The 17,269-nt window shown below is 39.6% G+C and overlaps 2 protein-coding genes across 8 annotated transcripts in view; one reads left to right on the top strand and one right to left on the bottom strand.

The window, feature by feature from the left end:
• The window catches only part of LOC120052758 (coiled-coil domain-containing protein 149-like), a 35,148-nt gene extending 33,185 nt beyond the window's left edge, over positions 1-1,963 (top strand). For all 5 annotated transcript variants that reach the window (XM_038999854.1, XM_038999858.1, XM_038999856.1 and 2 more), the window contains one exon: positions 18-1,963. In XM_038999854.1, coding sequence (XP_038855782.1) covers positions 18-37 — 20 coding nt within the window. In that variant the 3' untranslated portion in view covers positions 38-1,963. The remainder of the gene's footprint in view (positions 1-17) is intronic.
• Positions 1,964-5,882: 3,919 nt separating this feature from the next.
• On the bottom strand, positions 5,883-8,658 carry LOC120052760 (extracellular superoxide dismutase [Cu-Zn]-like). 3 transcript variants are annotated; one of them, XM_038999860.1, is made up of 2 exons: positions 8,545-8,658; positions 5,883-6,765 (listed from the first exon to the last, which is right to left on the bottom strand). In XM_038999860.1, the coding sequence occupies exon 2, from the start codon at positions 6,741-6,743 to the stop codon at positions 6,105-6,107; it is 639 nt and encodes a 212-aa protein (XP_038855788.1). In that variant the 5' UTR covers positions 6,744-6,765; positions 8,545-8,658; the 3' UTR covers positions 5,883-6,104. The 3 variants fall into 3 exon arrangements, with proteins under 3 accessions (XP_038855788.1, XP_038855787.1, XP_038855789.1); XM_038999859.1 differs by having other exon boundaries at positions 8,460-8,586; XM_038999861.1 differs by lacking the exon at positions 8,545-8,658 and adding an exon at positions 8,429-8,537.
• Between the last annotated feature and the right edge of the window lie 8,611 nt (positions 8,659-17,269).

A 17,269-nucleotide genomic window follows, 5' to 3' on the forward strand; every position in this document is an offset into this window, starting at 1 on the left:
AATTCTTTTGACCGTAGAGCAGAGGATGACAAGGTAGCCAATGACAGGCAGACCCCCCGTCCCGTCCCAAGACATGTGGGGGGGTTACCCAGTGTGACGGGGGATACAGAGATAAGCACCAAGGAGCCAGAGCCACTAGTGTCACCAGTCAGCCTGGACACATCCAAGCAAAACTAGACAGGCAAAACTGCTGAGGAAGTAACTGACTGTTCTCAAGCAGAGACAATAAACCTGGATGAATGTCAGACTGTCGACCAATCACAAAGTGCAAATGAGGTCACGGTGCTTCCAAGGTACCAATTAGACGAGACTGTAGACAGGACTCCATCCCCTTCCTCAGGGCCAGACTTGGACATGTCCTGCCCTGTAAGACATATGCCACCTATCAAAGCCTCTAAAGGACACAAAACCCACCCAGAGAGAGGCGAGTTGGTCAGATGACGACATCTTAAGGGTGAGGTCTGAGGAGATTGACATGGCAGAGGGCTCTATGACAGAAGACCCCAATCTTCCATCCTCAACATCAACCTGCAGCTCTCCTATTCAAACAAGTCCCACCCACGGGGAGAATAACCAATCGCACCACAAGGCAGAACATTCAGAAGATGTGAGGGTCGAGTGCTTAACGAATGAGTCAGAAATCCTTCACTTGAACAGTAGCCACTCAAATGCTGAATGTTCAGAATGGGAAAACGGTGAAGAATGACAGCTACTTCAGCCAAAACCATGCCTAGATTGACACTAATAGAATGGGTTTCAATACTCCTGAGGGTGCATTCTGTAAGATGTCGTACTGCTTACTGGTGATTCCAAGCTCACAACATTTCTGAAAGAGATATTACTCTGCTACTGTTGCTCTAATGTGGAATTGAACCCTGCGGCCCTTCTATTCAGTGGTTGAAGCTGGCCTGGACTGACCAGTACAGAGAACCTACTAGCTCCTCATATGTTCTACTGCTTGAGTACTGGCAACTCTTATAGAATACCGTCTCTAAAATGCAAACCTTGTCTAGTTAGCTCAAATTTTAAAGTGCGTGCCAGCACTTTTTTCAATGCTCCTCAGAATTCTATTGATAACATTTCTAATAGTGTCACTGAAATCTTATGGATTGCACCCACCCAGCTCTTTCCATCAGTTGTTGGAGGGGAGAGGAATAGTTATTTAAAGGCCCAATGCAGTAGTTTTATATCAATATCAAATTATTTATGGAAAACAATTAATTACCTTACTATAATAGCTTTCCATTAAAATGTCAAAATAATGATTTTTTTGTTGTTGCAAAAAAACGGTTCCTCAAGCAAGAATTTTGCTAGGACTGTCTGTGAGTGGGGAGGGGAAAACTGAAATCTAGCTGTTATTGGCAGTGATGTTTGTAACTCTTTGGTCTATTAACCAATTTACAGCATGGGGACGTCACCATGGAAAGCTGAAACTCCCGCCCATGCAAACCTGCTGATTTATAAGGTCCTGTGTAAAATTTATTTTCAACCAGCAACTTTCAGGAAATAACACTGATCAAATGTTTTCACATTTTTACAGTGTTAATTTCATCAGCTGTTGTACAATGTGATATAAAGAAAAAAAAATTAATTGCATTTTGACTGCACTGGGCTTTAACAGTATTGGAACATGTAAGGATTTGCAGGTAAATTCATCTGAATTCAATCACTTTTTGACAGCATCCCTTTTGATTTAAACAAAACTTTCCATACATGTTTACCCTTGGAAGAAGTGGTCAGAAAGTGACGTTTTGGACATGAAGGCCAAAACAATCAGGAGATAAAGGTGCTCAAAGTTTACCTATTTTGCATACCCCACCACACCATGAGATATTCATGTCTTCATCACTAGAAAAGATAGTTAAGTTTGAAATAGTTTAAAAGCTTACAAACAGTGTTGTCACCTATTCTTATTTATTGGAGTGCAAAACAATTTAATAAAGAAATTCATTTTTAAAACTTTTAATGTCAATTATCTAAAACCAGTAAAAAGAATTTCACATCTGAGGTTTTAGTGTTCAGACAATAGCTCTTGAATCCAGGGTAGGTGTTATTTCATTTAAGTGTGTTAACACTTGCAGGGCTGATGGCCCAGATGGCATCCCAAGCCATGTCCTCAGAGCATGTGCAGACCAGATGGCTGGAGTGTTTACCGACATACCGGTATTCAATCTATTCATATCCCAGTCTGTTGTCCCCAACTTGCTTCAAAATGTCCAACATTGTTCCTGTACCTAAGAAAGTGAAGATAACTGAACTAAATGACTATCGCTCTGTAGCACTCACTACTGTCATCATGAAGTGCTTTGAGAGGCTAGTTAAGAACCATATCACCTCCACCTTACCTGACAACTTACCCACTACAATTCACATACCGCCCCAATAGATCCACGGACGACGCAATTGCTATGGCACTGCACACTGCCCTTCCCCAACTGGACAAGATAAATACCTATATAAGAATGCTGTTCGACTACAGCTCAGCCTTCAATACCATAGTGCCCTCCAAGCTCATCACTAAGCTCAGGGCCCTGGGTCTGAAACCCTCCCTGTGCAACTGGGTCCTGGACTTCCTGACAGGCTGAACCCAAGTGGTGAAGGTAGGCAACAACACCTCCACACCGAAGGCAACACAAGGGTGTGTGCTCTGCCTCCTCTTATACTCCCTGTTCACCTATGACTGCGTGGCCACACGTCTCCAACTCCATCATCAAATTTGATACACTTTATATGTACAGTGCATTCGGAAAGTATTCAGACTCCGTCACTCTTTCCACATTTTGTTACGTTACAGCCTCATTCTAAAGTGGATTAAATAAAAAAATCGACACACACTACCCCATAGTGACAAAGCGAAACCCCTTATTTTTTTTCAAATACCTTATTTACATAAGTATTCAGACCTTTTGCTATGAGACTCAATTAAGCTCAGGTGCATCCTGTTTACATTGCTCAAGTTGTAGAAACATCTCAAACATGATTGGAGTCCATCTGTGGTAAATTGATTGGACTTGATTTGGAAAGGCACGCACCTGTCTGTATGAGGTTCCACAGTTGACATTGCATGTCAGAGCAAAAACCAAGCCATGGGCTCGAAGGAATTGTCCCAGACAGGATTGTGTTGTGGCACAGATCTGGGGAAGGGTACCAAAACATTTCTGCAGCATTGAAGGTCCCCAAGAACACAGTGGCCTTCATCATTCTTAAATGGAAGAAGATTGGAACCACCAAGACTCTTCCTAGAGCTGGCAGCCCGGTCAAACTGAGCAATCGGGGGAGAAGGGCCTTGGTCAGGGATGTGACCAAGAACCTGATGGTCACTCTGACAGAGCTCCAGAGTTCCTCTGTGGAGATGGGAGAACCTTACAGAAGGACAACCATCTCTGCAGAACTCCACCAATCAGGCCTTTATGGTAGAATGGCCAGATGGAAGCCACTCCTCAGTAAAAGGTACAAGACATACCACCAGAGGTCTCTTCACAGTCCCCAAGTCCAGAACAGACTATGGGAGGTGCACAGTACTACATTGAGCCATGACTACAACTCATTCCACATCAAGTAACTCATGCAAGCAGTAAATTAGATTTTTTTGAAAACATAAAAATACACCTTATGGTACAGCAGGGACTGTGAAGCAATACAAACACAGGCACAGACAGATGCATACACACACAATAACATACACATGTACATGTGGATTTTGTGTTTTAGATACAGTTGAAGTCAGAAGTTGGAGTCATTAAAACTCATTTTTCAACCACTCCACACATTTCTTGTTAACAAACTATAGTTTTGGCAAGTTGATTAGGACATCTACTTTGTGCATGACACAAGTCATGTTTCCAACAATTGTTTACAGATTATTTAACTTATATTTCACTGTATCACAATTCCAGTGGGTCAGAAGTTTACATACAGTAAGTTGACTGTGCCTTTCAACAGCTTGGAAAATTCCAGAAAATTGTCATGGCTATAGCCTATCAGAAATAAAAATAGGCTAATTGACATCATTTGAGTCAATTGGAGGCATACCTGTGGATGTATTTCAAGGCCTACCTTCAAACTCAGTGCCTCTTTGCTTGACATAATGGGAAAATCAAAAGAAATCAGCCAAGACCTCAGAAAAAAATGGTAGACCTCCACAAGTCTGGTTCATCCTTGGGAGCAATTTCCAAACTCCTGAAGGTACCACATTCATCTGTACAAACAATAGTACGCAAGTATAAACACCATGGGACCACGAAGCCGTCATACCGCTCAGGAAGGAGACGCGTTCTGTCTCCTAGAGATGAACGTACTTTGGTGCAAAAAGTGCAAATCAATCCCAGAACAATAGCAAAGGACCTTGTGAAGATGCTGGAGGAAACGGGTACAAAAGTATCTATATCACCCTGTATTCAAGAGCATGTTGTGTCTCAACTAATGGCAGACATTATGTAAAATAGGGTCTAAGCTACAACGTGAAAAAAATTGGTGTTCATGCTTTTTTAGATAACTGGTTAAAAAGGGACAATTTTTATTAACAAAAATACTTTATATTATAAAATTGTTTGACAACCCTGTTTGTAAGCTTTTAAATTATGTCAATCCCAACCATTTATCTTTTCCAGTGGTGAAGACCTGGATGTCTCATGGTATGGTGGGGTATGCCAAATGGATCAACTTTGAGGACCTTTATCTCTTGTATATTTTGGCATTCAGGTCCAAAAAGTCACTTCGGAGCACTTTTACAATGGGCAAATATATATGGAAGGTTTCGTTCCAATAAAGACTGGTGCTGTCAAAAAAAGTGATAGAATTCAAATTGATTTACCTAGGTGCAATATACTGTACCATACGATTTTGGGCATATGCCCTTCCCACTGGGCACACCACATCATTTCAACGTGGACAATCAGGTAATATTTGGTTGAGGTATTGATCAATGAGATTACAACCTATTATTCGCCCACTCAAAAAGACAGCCAGCAGTTTGTTGAATTTCCAATGTGTTATCACTACTTTCAACCATCAAAAAGCACACTGCTTGGCTAGTATCTGCTTGGATAGTTCCATCCGTGCAACTGGTGGATTGTTGGTTGAGTTGAAGACATAAATCCAACATAATTTGTAAACAATTTATTCGGCTATTTACTGTATTATAAAAGTGATATTGAATTGTGTTTGGTTGTCAACACAAACAAATATAAACATTTGAAAGAGATGTATCTACTGCTTGGAAAGTTCCATCTGTCCTATATTCTTTAACTTTGATTTTTGGTTGAATCCAACATATCAATAATTAATTTGTCAACAAACTGGAACTAAATTTGAAATCAACCAAAGCTTGAAACCCTAGGCCTATATTGTCTATTTTTTGTTGAATCCTGGGTTAAATTGCTTAATCGAAACGATTGAAATACTGCTAGTTTTCCCAGAAAACTGCCATTTTCATTAGCCAATGCAGCAATTTTGAAATGGAAGTGTCAGCCAATCAGCTCCTTTGTTGTTCAACACAATGTGCCATTCCATAATTGCTAGTGCTAGCTAGCATGAGAACAAAAAGGGCAGTTTCCCTGGAAAACTAGCAGTATTTCAATCTTCTCAATCGAGCGGTATGGATAAAGGTAACATTTGGAGTACAATAGCATATCCCATCCCTGGATTGAGGTATGTTTTCCGACCCATATCTTGTATCTTAATGTAAACATGATTGCGTTTTGACCCTAGTGCAGCTCGGTGTAAACAAGCACAACGGTAGGGTCGGTATCTTCTAGCTAATATAAGAGTATTCAGTATTCATTTGAAAGATCTTTTTTTGATATACCGGTAAAAGTATAATGAAATGTAATGGAAAGAAATACACAAATTTCTCAGAAATTATTTACAAAGCACACTTGGAATTTCAATAAAGATCTTTTCAACGTTTAATACAAGATACATGAATTGCTATCAGCTATGGTAAACCTGTCCTATCCCTTAAAATAAAAGATAAACATGACTTTAAAAGAGAAGGAAACATTTTTGTAATTTAGATCTGGATAAAATTAAAGTAATGAAATGAAGTTGTCTTGCGATGAAAGGTGGTGAGCTCAGAAAGAAAAGAGAAGAATAAACTACGATTCTCATCCCCTTCTTCTCTGCTGTCGATTATGGTGCTTATCCCACAGTTTGGGACTGCTCATCCCGATGGTGCAGCACGCCAGCCTCCGCCCAGCATTACCATGTAGCAGGCTCCCCGCATCCCCGCCCTGCCCTAGGTCGTCTGCCTTCTCATGGACCACCACCGCCCGCCCAAGCACCGACAGCCCCCCGAAAAGAGTGGCATTTGATTCAGTCAACTTGTGAACCCTCCCCTGGTGGGCCACAAAGTTCCCAAAGTCCCCCGGGTGGCTGGGATGGGGGACCCTGTAAGGGTTGTAATGGCCACCTGTGGAATCGCAGCCCTCGCTGAAATCCCCGTACTGGTGGATGTGGATGGCTTTTGGCTGATGATCACTGTGACTTGGGAAACCATGGAGAAGAAAGAGGACTTTGAGGCTTCCCTCAGGGTATTCCTGCTTGAACAGCACCTGTCCATACACGTTAGGTAGACCTTCGCCTAGTTTGGTGCTGGGTCTCATTTTGCAGGCTGCATAGACAGTTTTGTTATACTCCGTGGCCTCTGGTGGGGCCATGTTGGAGGCAGCCTCCTGGCTGTGTGTAGAGGAGCAGGCTTGGAAGCTTACCAGAACCAACAGAAGTATTGGATGAAATAAAGGCATGGTCCTAGCTATTTTATGTAACCTAGAAGAAAAACAAAATACACAATCAGGATCTCAGTGTCCACAGGGCAACCATGTTTTATCATTAAACTAACCTGTAGCCTAACTAATGCACATAAATATAAACTGATTTAAATTGTGAGGATGAAGCCTTTAGGTCAAAGTTGGGATTTTAAGTACATTAAACTATTCTATACTATTTAAGTACACTTCTTTATACATTTATAATATTTGCCTAACACTATAGACTTGTAGTAGGCTAACCATTGCCTACCTAACCTTGTAGATATTTTTGAAAGATATGCCCTGTCATATTTACATTTAGAAAAGGCTATTGAAAAGCCAGGTTTACCTGCCAGGCTGGTATTACAGAGACGTGGGGAGAGTAAATATCTATACTACACTACATGCTTAATTTAGCCGATACTACAATTTCTGTTTAGCCTACTTCTCTAATATGAATAGGTTTAAACACATATAAACACTATAGGCAGTGGTGTAAAGTACTTAAGTACTACTTAAGTAGTTTTGGGGGGTATCTGTAGTTTACTACTTGTATTTTTGACAACTTTTACTTTACTATACATTCCTAAAGAAAATAATGTACTTTTTACTCCATACATTTTCCCTGACACCCAAAAGTACTCATTACATGTTGAATGCTTAGCAAGACAGAAAAATTGTCAAATTCACACACTTTCAAGAGAACATCCCTGGTCATCCCTACTGCTTCTGATCTGGCGGACTCACTAAACACAAATATTTCATTTGTAAAGATGTCTGAGATTTTGAGTGCGCCCCTGGCTATCCGTAAATAAAAAATGGTTCCATGTGGTTTGCTTAATATAAAGGAATTTGCAATTATTTATACTTTTACTTTTGATACTAAAGTATATTTTAGCAATTACATTATTTTTTTTACACTTAAAACTTATTTCGGGATCAGTGTCCTGTCCACGGGACGGTTAAGCTAACAAAGGCTAATGCGATTAGCATGAGGTTGTAAGTAACAAGAACATTTCCCAGGACATAGACATATCTGATATTGGCAGAAAGCTTACATTCTTGTTAATCTAACTGCACTGCCCAATTTACAGTAGCTATTACAGTGAAAGTATACCATACTATTGTTAGAGGAGAGTGCACAATTTTGAACATGAAAAGTTATTAATAAACAAATTAGGCACATTTGGGCAGTCTTGATAAAATTATTGAACAGAAATACAATGGTTCATTGAATCAGTCTAAAACTTTGCACATACACTGCCATCTAGTGGCCAAAATCTTAATTGCACCTGGGCTAGAATAATACATTACGACCTTTCTCTTGCATTTCAAAGATGACCGTATAAAAGAAATACAAAAGAACGGTTGTTTATTTTTATTCGTATTATCTTTTACCAGATCTATTGTGTTATTCTCCTACATTCCTTTCACATTTCCACAAACTCAACTGTTTCCTTTCAAATTGTATTTTAGCCGAAAATTGAAAAAAAAATGTTTAAGTATATTTAAAACCAAATACTTTTAGACTTTTACTGAAATAGTATTTTACTGGGTTACTTTTACTTTTCTAGTCATTTTCTATTAAGGTATCTTTAATTTAACTCAAGCATGACTATTGGGTCGTTTTTACACCACTGATTATAAGCTATAGCTTGTAGTAATAATTGAGGAAAACACACCCAAATGAACACACATTCCTCAGTCGCTTACGGTCTTTGAAGTCCAACGTATTTCGGATTTGGCATGCAATTTTTTAGAATATATGTTGATGGCGTTCGTGATCTCTGTAGCATACCTGTCTGGCGAAATCACAATTCTTGACAATTGTCGGAATAAACCATCGAGGTTGTCACAAACTTTGCAGAGCCCGTCAATCTTGAGGGTGTTCGATTAAGTGCACCGGGCTATGGTCCATGATATGAACGGGTAAAAGTAGTGAGGGTGGAGCACCATTCTAATATCTCAAATAGAAAAAGTAATCTGCACCGCTCGGTCATGTTGTAAACACGGCAGCATGATGTGTAGTACAGAAACATACATCTATTTTAGTTTAATTGGGAATTCAGAAAAAGTATTTTTATCAAAAGCAATAACTGATGGCAGGGGAAAACACAGAATCCTACTCATTACTACGTCACTTTTGTTTTGAGCCGATTTGGCACCTGGCTCACGCCAGGGTGGAAGCCGGTTCCTAAACGAACGCATTAATAAAATCCTCTCCTTGTGTAACCAGAGGGCGTAGGTGGTGGGTGGAGCCGGGGTGAGAAGACACATTCTTTCCAGGTCATTTCGCTCGGGGGCGGTGCCCTACGTCACGGTGGGCGTAGGTTTCAAAGTGCATGGACTGTCCAGATGCTCGTCCACGTTCAACCGAGGACCCTCCGCCTGGGACCTTCTTCATAAATTAAACTCTGGTGGGTTTATACTTTATAGTTTACAATTGAACTTTCGTATTAGTACATAATTTTGCTTTATTTGAACTAACAATAGCTAGCTGGACCAGTTTTCCCAAAAGTTAACGATGTGTAAAGTTTTGCTTTCTAGCCAACCAACAACGTCAATGCTGCTATCAAGCCAATCTACTTTAGATGAATGAAATATATGAAATTGATTTTATAGATTTTTTTTCAAGGGCCTATACATGAGGCCAACTTTACCATAATTTATCCTGGAGGCATTGGGCATACTCACACATCCAGTCTCATTATGAAACAGTATCTCTCAACTTTTAACAATGCAAAATATTAATACAAAATAATTTGTTTTAGCTTCTTTCTATTCTGTGGCTACATTATTAGCAAACAACGTGAATTCAGAGATTACATTTGTTTAGGCTACTTCATCTTTGTGGCTCCCTGATTAAACAGTAACATCCATTACTGTAGTTAGGCTTGGTATGTCCACCAGATGCATGTCCACCAGATCAGTGGAGGCTGGTGGGAGGAGCTATAGGAGGACTGGCTCATTGTAATGGCTGGAATGGAATGATGGAATGGAGTCAAATGTGTGGTTTCCATATGTTTTATGTGTTTGATACCGTTCCATTAATTGCATTCCAGCCATTACAATGAGCCTGTCTTCCTATAGCTCCTCCCACCATCCTCCTCTGCACCTGATGCATCAAACTCTTTGCTTTCTAGCGGAGGTCATTCGTTGTCAATGGAGCAGTCAGCAACGCAATGTTGGGGATGCCGCACTAGGCTGCGGTGCGTTCTGTGTACCGCAAGCGTTCAATATTTTCAACTCTTGCTTTGCTTTACCATGTGGTGATACAAATGGAAGTACACACACAGACTCCAACTAGCTAGTTTTTAGCTAGTTGAAAAGCGAGCTACACATCAGGCAAATCAAAACGCATATGCATCTGGTGGACATCGGACGTACCCCTGCACATCGACTCGGTACTGGCACCCCTTGTATATAGCCAAATTATTGTTACTCATTATGTATCTATTATTACTTGTATTATTAAGTGTTTTACTTTTCTATTATTTCTCTATTTTCTTTTGCTGCATTGTTGGGAAGGGCCCGTAAGGAAGCATTTCACTGTTAGTATACACCTGTTGTTTACGAAGCATGTGAAGAATAAAATGTTATTTTAATTCCAAGTCGGAAACTTCCAGAGCTCCGACTTTCGACCTGAAGATCCCTGACGTCATGATTTGACCTAGTTTTTTCAGAGTTCCTAGTTGTCTTGAAAGCACAATGGGTGTTTCTCAAAATCCATACTACTTTGAGGCGTTATATGTGTCTATACCTTAATTGTAAAATGTCATATTAAACTAACAACTGATAAATCAATGATTATTGTAGAGTGATTATTGGAAGACTCGAGCTGCTCATGCTCCGAACACGCAAATTGGACCAGGGAGGCTGGAGTATGAGTCCAAATCAAAGTATGCGAAACGGAGCACGGAGAGCACTTCTCGAATGCGTACTCCGTTTGAACATATTTTGAAGAATGTATCGATGCCAGCTTCAATGGAAGTATGCAAAGAAATATGACGCAACCACAAAAAAATGGACGCAAAAATGTATTGAAATCAATGGCGGACATTATTTGAGCTGACATTATTTCTCTCATTATTTGAGAGAAAATACACTCTGACTTCAGAATGAAATGTTGCCTATTCACATCTCATACAGTATGGTTGCCTGACTGCAATATGTTATCTTGATATGTTAATAAATACATGCTGTGTTAATTTTGGCATGTTTACCTGGCTATGTACCATAGATAGCAAGCCCATAATAAGTCAATAGGGGTAACTGGCGAGCTGCTACTACTACTGTTTGCTAGCCAGCCAGATAGCCATGAAAAATTGTTAGCAAGCTGTCAATGAAGAATTGACACCTATCTTGCATAATATCTGTTTTGGTCATTTTTGCCTGTTAAACTATCTGGTTAGCTACATTACCACGATTCACATATAGCTAGCTGATAGTTATGAAGTAAAAGGGTTGCTTTGTGTATATATTCTTCTCTATTGCCATTGTTGTCCTGGCTGGAAGACGGTTCAGTAAATGGGTATTGTAAGTTAACTGACTAGCCAGGAAAAATTGGTGGCTACCCATGAAAAATGTACATCTACCTTGCATATTTTTAATTTTACCTTTAGGCAAGTCAGTTTAGAACACATTCTTATTTACAATGACGGCCAAGGAACAGTGGGTTAAATGTCTTGTTCAGAACGAAAGATTTTTACCTTGTCAGCTCAGGGATTCGATCTAGCAACCTTCCGGTTACTGGCCCAAAGCTCTAACCACTAGTCTACCTGCCGCCCCGCATAACATTAGTTGTAGGTCATGTTTGGCCGTTTAACTAGCTGACTAGCTAGATTATTACGATTCACATATCTAGCTGATAATTATGTATCAAAACATTTGCTTTGTGTATATCTTGTTTCGTCTATTGTTGCCATTGCCATAGCTGGACAAGTTGTATAATTGTTTTATTATTAACAACAAATCAATACAAAAAGTACATGGGGAACACAAGTATATATCAAATCAAAGCAGATGTTATTGTGAGTGTAGCGAAATGCTCTTGTTTCTAGCTCCAACAGTGCAGTAATATCTAACAAGTAATATCTGACAATTTCTCAACAATACACACAAATCGAAAAAAATCTAAAACTGTTATCGTTTTATATATATACACTACCGGTTTTAGAACACCTATTCATTCAAGGGTTTTTCTTTATTTGTACTATTTTCTACATTGTAGAATAATAGTGAAGACATCAACACTATGAAATAACATGTGGTCCCGTGTGGCTCAGTTGGTAGAGCATGGCGCTTGCAATGCCAGAGTTGTGGGTTCATTCCCCACGGGGGGACCAGGATGAATATGTATGAGCTTTCCAATTTGTAAGTTACTCTGGATAAGAGCGTCTGCTAAATGACGTAAATAAAACATATGAAATCAGGTAGTAACCGAAAACAAATCCAAATATATTTTATAAATCATGTAGCCGCCCTTTGCCTTGATGATAGCTTTGCACACTCGTGGCATTCTCTCAACCAGCTTCATGAGGTAGTCACCTGGAATGCATTTCAATTAACAGGTGTGCCTTGTTAAAAGTTCATTTGTGGAATTTCTTTCCTTCTTAATGCGTTTTAGCCAATCAGTTGTGTTGTGACATGGTAGGGGTGGTATACAGAAGATAGCCCTATTTGGTAAAATACCAAATCCATATTATAGCAAGAACAGCTCAAATAAGCAAAAATAAAAGACAGTCCATCATTACTTTAAGACATGAAGGTCAGCCAATCCGAAAGATTTCAAGAACTTTTAAAGTTTCTTCAAGTGCAGCCACAAAAACCATCAAGCGCTATGATGAAACTGCCTCTCATGAGGACCACCACAGGAAAGGAAGACCCAGAGTTACCTCTGCTGCAGAGGATAAATTCATTAGTGTTAACTGCACCTCAGATTGCAGTCCAAATAAATGCTTCACAGAGTTCAAGTAACAGACACAACTCAACATCAACTGTCCAGAGGAGACTGCGTGAATCAAGCCTTTATGGTCGAATTGCTGCAAAGAAACCACTAATAAAGGACACAAATAATAAGGAGAGACTTTCTTGGGCCAAGAAACAATAGACATTAAACCGGTGAAAATCTGTCCTTTGGTCTGATGAGTCCAAATTTGAGATTTTTGCTTCCAACCACCGTTGGATTCAGAGTAAGTGAACGGATGACCACCGCATGTGTGGTTCCCACCGTGAAGCATGGAACATGGAGCTGCATTCTGCAGTGATACGCCATCCCATTTGGTTTGCGGTTATCATTTGTTTCATTATCATTTGTTTTTCAACAGGACAATGACCCAACACACCTCCAGACTGTGTAAGGGCTATTTGACCAAGAACGAAAATGATGGAGTGCTGCATCAGATGACCTGGCCTCCACAATCAACCGACCTCAACCGAACTGAGATGGTTTGGGATGGGGGTTGGTTTGGGATGGGGTTGAGATGGTTTGGCATGGGGTTGGACCGCAGAGTCAAGGAAAAGCAGCCAACAAGTGCTCAGCATATGTGGGAACTCCTTCAAGGCTGTTTGAAAAGCATTTCTCATGAAGCTAGTTGAGAGAATGCCAAGAGTATACAAAGCTGTCATAAAGGCAAAGGGTGAATACTTTAAAGAATCTAAAATATATTTTGATTTGTTTAACACTTTTTTGTTTACTACATGATTCCATATTCATTATTTTATAGTTTTGACGTCTTCACTATTATTCTAAATGTTGAAAATAGTAAAACATATATAAAAACCCTTGAATGAGAAGGTGTGTCCAAACTTTTGACTGGTACTGTATTTCTAACAATGTCAGACTAGTATTAGACATACTTGACTACTCAGACCTAATAACCAAGGATAGCTTCATATAATATTGGGATTTTTCTAAAGCTTTTGACACAGTGGAACATCCGTTCCTCGTCCATTCACTTGAGAAATTTGGCGTTGGTGATGTTTCCTGTAAGGCTATTAAGACTCTCTATACGAATGGTAACAGCTCAATTAAACTGACACTTGGCACTTCACCTAGATTTGAGTTAAAGAGAGGAATTAGGCAAGGTTGTCCTATCTCACCGTATCTGTTTTTATAAATCATCCAACTTCTTACATTCTTTAAATAATAGGTATTTCCTATTAAGGTATTTCCATAGCTGAAAAAATATATATATTATAAGCCAGCTGGCTGACTATTTTCTGAAAGACGCTAGTCAGATTCCCATATCGAGTAATGTGATAGAATCATTTTCCAAAGCATCTGGTCTATGTCTTAACATTAATAAATGTGAACTCATGGCTGTCAAAGATTGTGTGACACCCTCATGTTATGGTATTCCAGTGAAAGAAGAACTTACATATTTTGGCATAACCAATACTAAAGACTACGGTTTGCAACTGCACATGGAGACAAAGATTGTACTTTTTGGAGAAATGTCCTCTGGTCTGATGAAACAAAAATAGAACTGTTTGGCCATAATGACCATCGTTATGTTTGGAGGAAAAAGGGGGAGGCTTGCAAGCTGAAGAACATCATCCCAACCGTGATGCAGCATCATGTTGTGGGGGTGCTTACAGCAGGAGGGACTGATGCACTTCACAAACTAGATGGCACCATGAGGGAGGAAAATTATGTGGATATATTGAAGCAACATCTCAAGACATCAGTCAGTAAGTTAAAGCTTGGTTGCAAATGAGTCTTCCAAATGGACAATGACACCAAGCATATTTCCAAAGTTGTGGCAAAATGGCTTAAGGACAACAAAGTCAAGGTATTGGAGTGGCCATCACAAAGCCCTGACATCAATCCTACAGAAAATGTTTGGGCAGATGTGAAAAATCGTGTGCGAGCAAGGCCTACAAACCTGACTCAGTTACACCAGCTCTGTCAGGAGGAATGGGCCAAAATTCACCCAACTTATGGTGGGAAGCTTGTGGAAGGCTACCTGAAACGTTTGACCCAAGTGAAACAATTTAAAGGCAATGCTACCAAATACTAATTGAGTGTATGTAAACTTCTGACCCACTGCGAATGCGATGAAAGAAATAAAAGCTGAAATAAATCATTCTCTCTACTATTATTCTGACATTTCACATTCTTAAAATAAAGTGGTGATCCTAACTGACCTAAGACAGGGAATTATTACTAGGATTAAATGTCAGGAATTGTGAAAAACTGAGTTAAAATGTATTTGGCTAAGGTGTATGTAAACTTCCGACTTCAACTGTACCTACTTATTAACAAAATTAAGGAAGTTTCTTTAAAAAGTATTAATACATATTATCCTGCCAACCACTATATGAAGTGATAAAAATTACCACCCAGAAACATATTTTTTGGCATTCTATTCATGTTAGGAATCTGTGGCAAGATATCAGTAGATTTATAACTGAACACATTTATGAATTGAACTATATTTTAAGACAGCTGGAAGAAGCTTCAGTGAATGGGGAGGTGAAGCGTGAGGTAATACAGTAGGGGGGATGTGAGTGCTTCTCAAATGTATTGTTTTATTCATTCTCCACACTCTCGTCCTCACAAGAAAGTACTCAAGAGAACGTGGTCGGAGAACACACTCGGAGCATGAGAGTGTGGAGCACGGTATAATGCATATTGAGAAACACCCAATGTGTCCCCATTGCTTATAGAGCTCGCCAGTTTGTTCTAAAATCCGGAAATGAAACCTCTGGTTTGTTCAGCCAGAGATTTGTGTATAATGAGGAGATGCCCAAACAATGGAAGTCAATGGGCTCGTTTTAGTGAGATAGCAACCGACCGTTGTCCCAAAGGCGGGAAAAGCAGGCAACAAGTTTAGGTCCAAAATAAATCAAGACAAACGTATTGGACTTATTTTGAACAGATTTTGGGGAGATGTTATCTCTCGCTTCGCCTCTTCCTCTCTGCATCACCCCTTCCGGTAGGGCAGTGGTTCCCAAACTTTTTATAGTCCCGTACCCCTTCAAACATTCAACCTTCAGCTGCGTACCCCCTCTAGCACCACGGTCAGCACACTCTCAAATGTTGTTTTTTGCCATCATTGTAAGCCTGCCACACACACACTATACGATACATTTATTAAACATAAGAATGAGTGTAAGTTTTTGTCACAACCCAGCTCGTGGGAAGTGACAAAAGAGCTCTTATAGGACCAGGGCACAAATAATAATATAATAATAATCAATAATTTTGCTCCTTATTTAACCATCTTACATATAAAACCTTATTTGTTCATTGAAAATTGTGAATAACTCATCACAGGTTAATGAGAAGGGTGAGCTTGAAAGGATGCACATAACTCTGCAATGTTGGGTTGTATTGGAGAGAGTCTCAGTCTTAAATAATTTTTCCACACACAGTCTCTGCCTGTATTTATTTTTCATGCTAGTGAGGGCCGAGAATCCACTCTCACATAGGTACATGGTTGCAAAGGGTCTTAACAGCTGGAGTTGCCAAGGCAAGATACTCTGAGTGCAGCCCAATCCAGAAATCTGGCAGTGGCTTCTGATTAAATTCATTTTTCACAGAACCGCTTGTTGCAATTTCGATGAGGCTCTCTTGTTCAGATATCGGTAAGTGGACTGGAGGCAGGGCATGAAAGGGATAACGAATCCAGTTGTTTGTGTCATCCGTTTCAGGAAAGTACCTGCATAATTGCTCACCCAACTCACTCAGGTGCTTCACTATATCACATTTGACATTGTCCGTAAGCTTGAATTAATTTGCACACACAAAAATCATACAATGATGGAAAGACCTGTGTGTTGTTCTTGTTAATGCAGACAGAGAAGAGCTCTAACTTCTTAATCATAGCCAGAATTTTGTCCCGTACATTGAATATAGTTGCGGAGAGTCCCTGTAATCCTAGATTCAGATCATTCAGGAAAGAAAAAACATCACCCAGATAGACCAGTCGTGTGGGAAATTCGTCATCATACAAGTGGTCAGACAAGTGAAAATGATGGTCAGGAAAGAAAACTTTAAGCTCGTCTCAATTAAAAAATGTGTCAATACTTTGACCCTTGATAACCAGCTCTCTTCTGTATGTTGTAAAAGCGTCACATGGTCACTGCTCATATCATTGCATAGTGCAGAAAATACACGAAAGTTCAGGGGCTTTGCTTTAACAAAGTTAAAGTGTATTTGTATTTTTCTAATAGGCCTTAATGTGATCTACAATTTCTTGTCACATAGAATATTGAATATCCTGAAAACAAGTAGCCTAGTCCTAGAGACAGAACGTAAAACCTGCGGATCTTACGATAATGTAGCCCATTTTCTCAGTGCACGCTACCAAATCACTGTTGTCAACTCCTCAGTAAGGAAAGTAGCTATTGGCTGTCCTAAAAGTCGCTATTAGTAGCTAAATGATGTCATCACCTAATTCGCATAATTGGCAATGTGCATGTAATTGTGATGGATTCTGTAGGAGAAAGGAATAATGTCGTGGGAGAGACAAAAAGTGAGTAAAAAAACACCCTAAATATGTTTAGAACTACAAATG

This window comes from Salvelinus namaycush, chromosome 8 (assembly GCF_016432855.1).
Source record: "Salvelinus namaycush isolate Seneca chromosome 8, SaNama_1.0, whole genome shotgun sequence".
NCBI classification, from domain to species: domain Eukaryota; kingdom Metazoa; phylum Chordata; class Actinopteri; order Salmoniformes; family Salmonidae; genus Salvelinus; species Salvelinus namaycush.

Bases quoted from the DNA above. Each gene is read 5' to 3' on its own strand.
- LOC120052760 (XM_038999859.1), bottom strand. From the start codon at position 8,542: ATGCTACAGAGATCACGAACGCCATCAACATATATTCTAAAAAATTGC. The intron at 6,766-8,459 runs GTAAGCGACTGA...TTTTTCTTCTAG, and splicing joins TACGTTGGACTTCAAAGACC to GTTACATAAAATAGCTAGGA.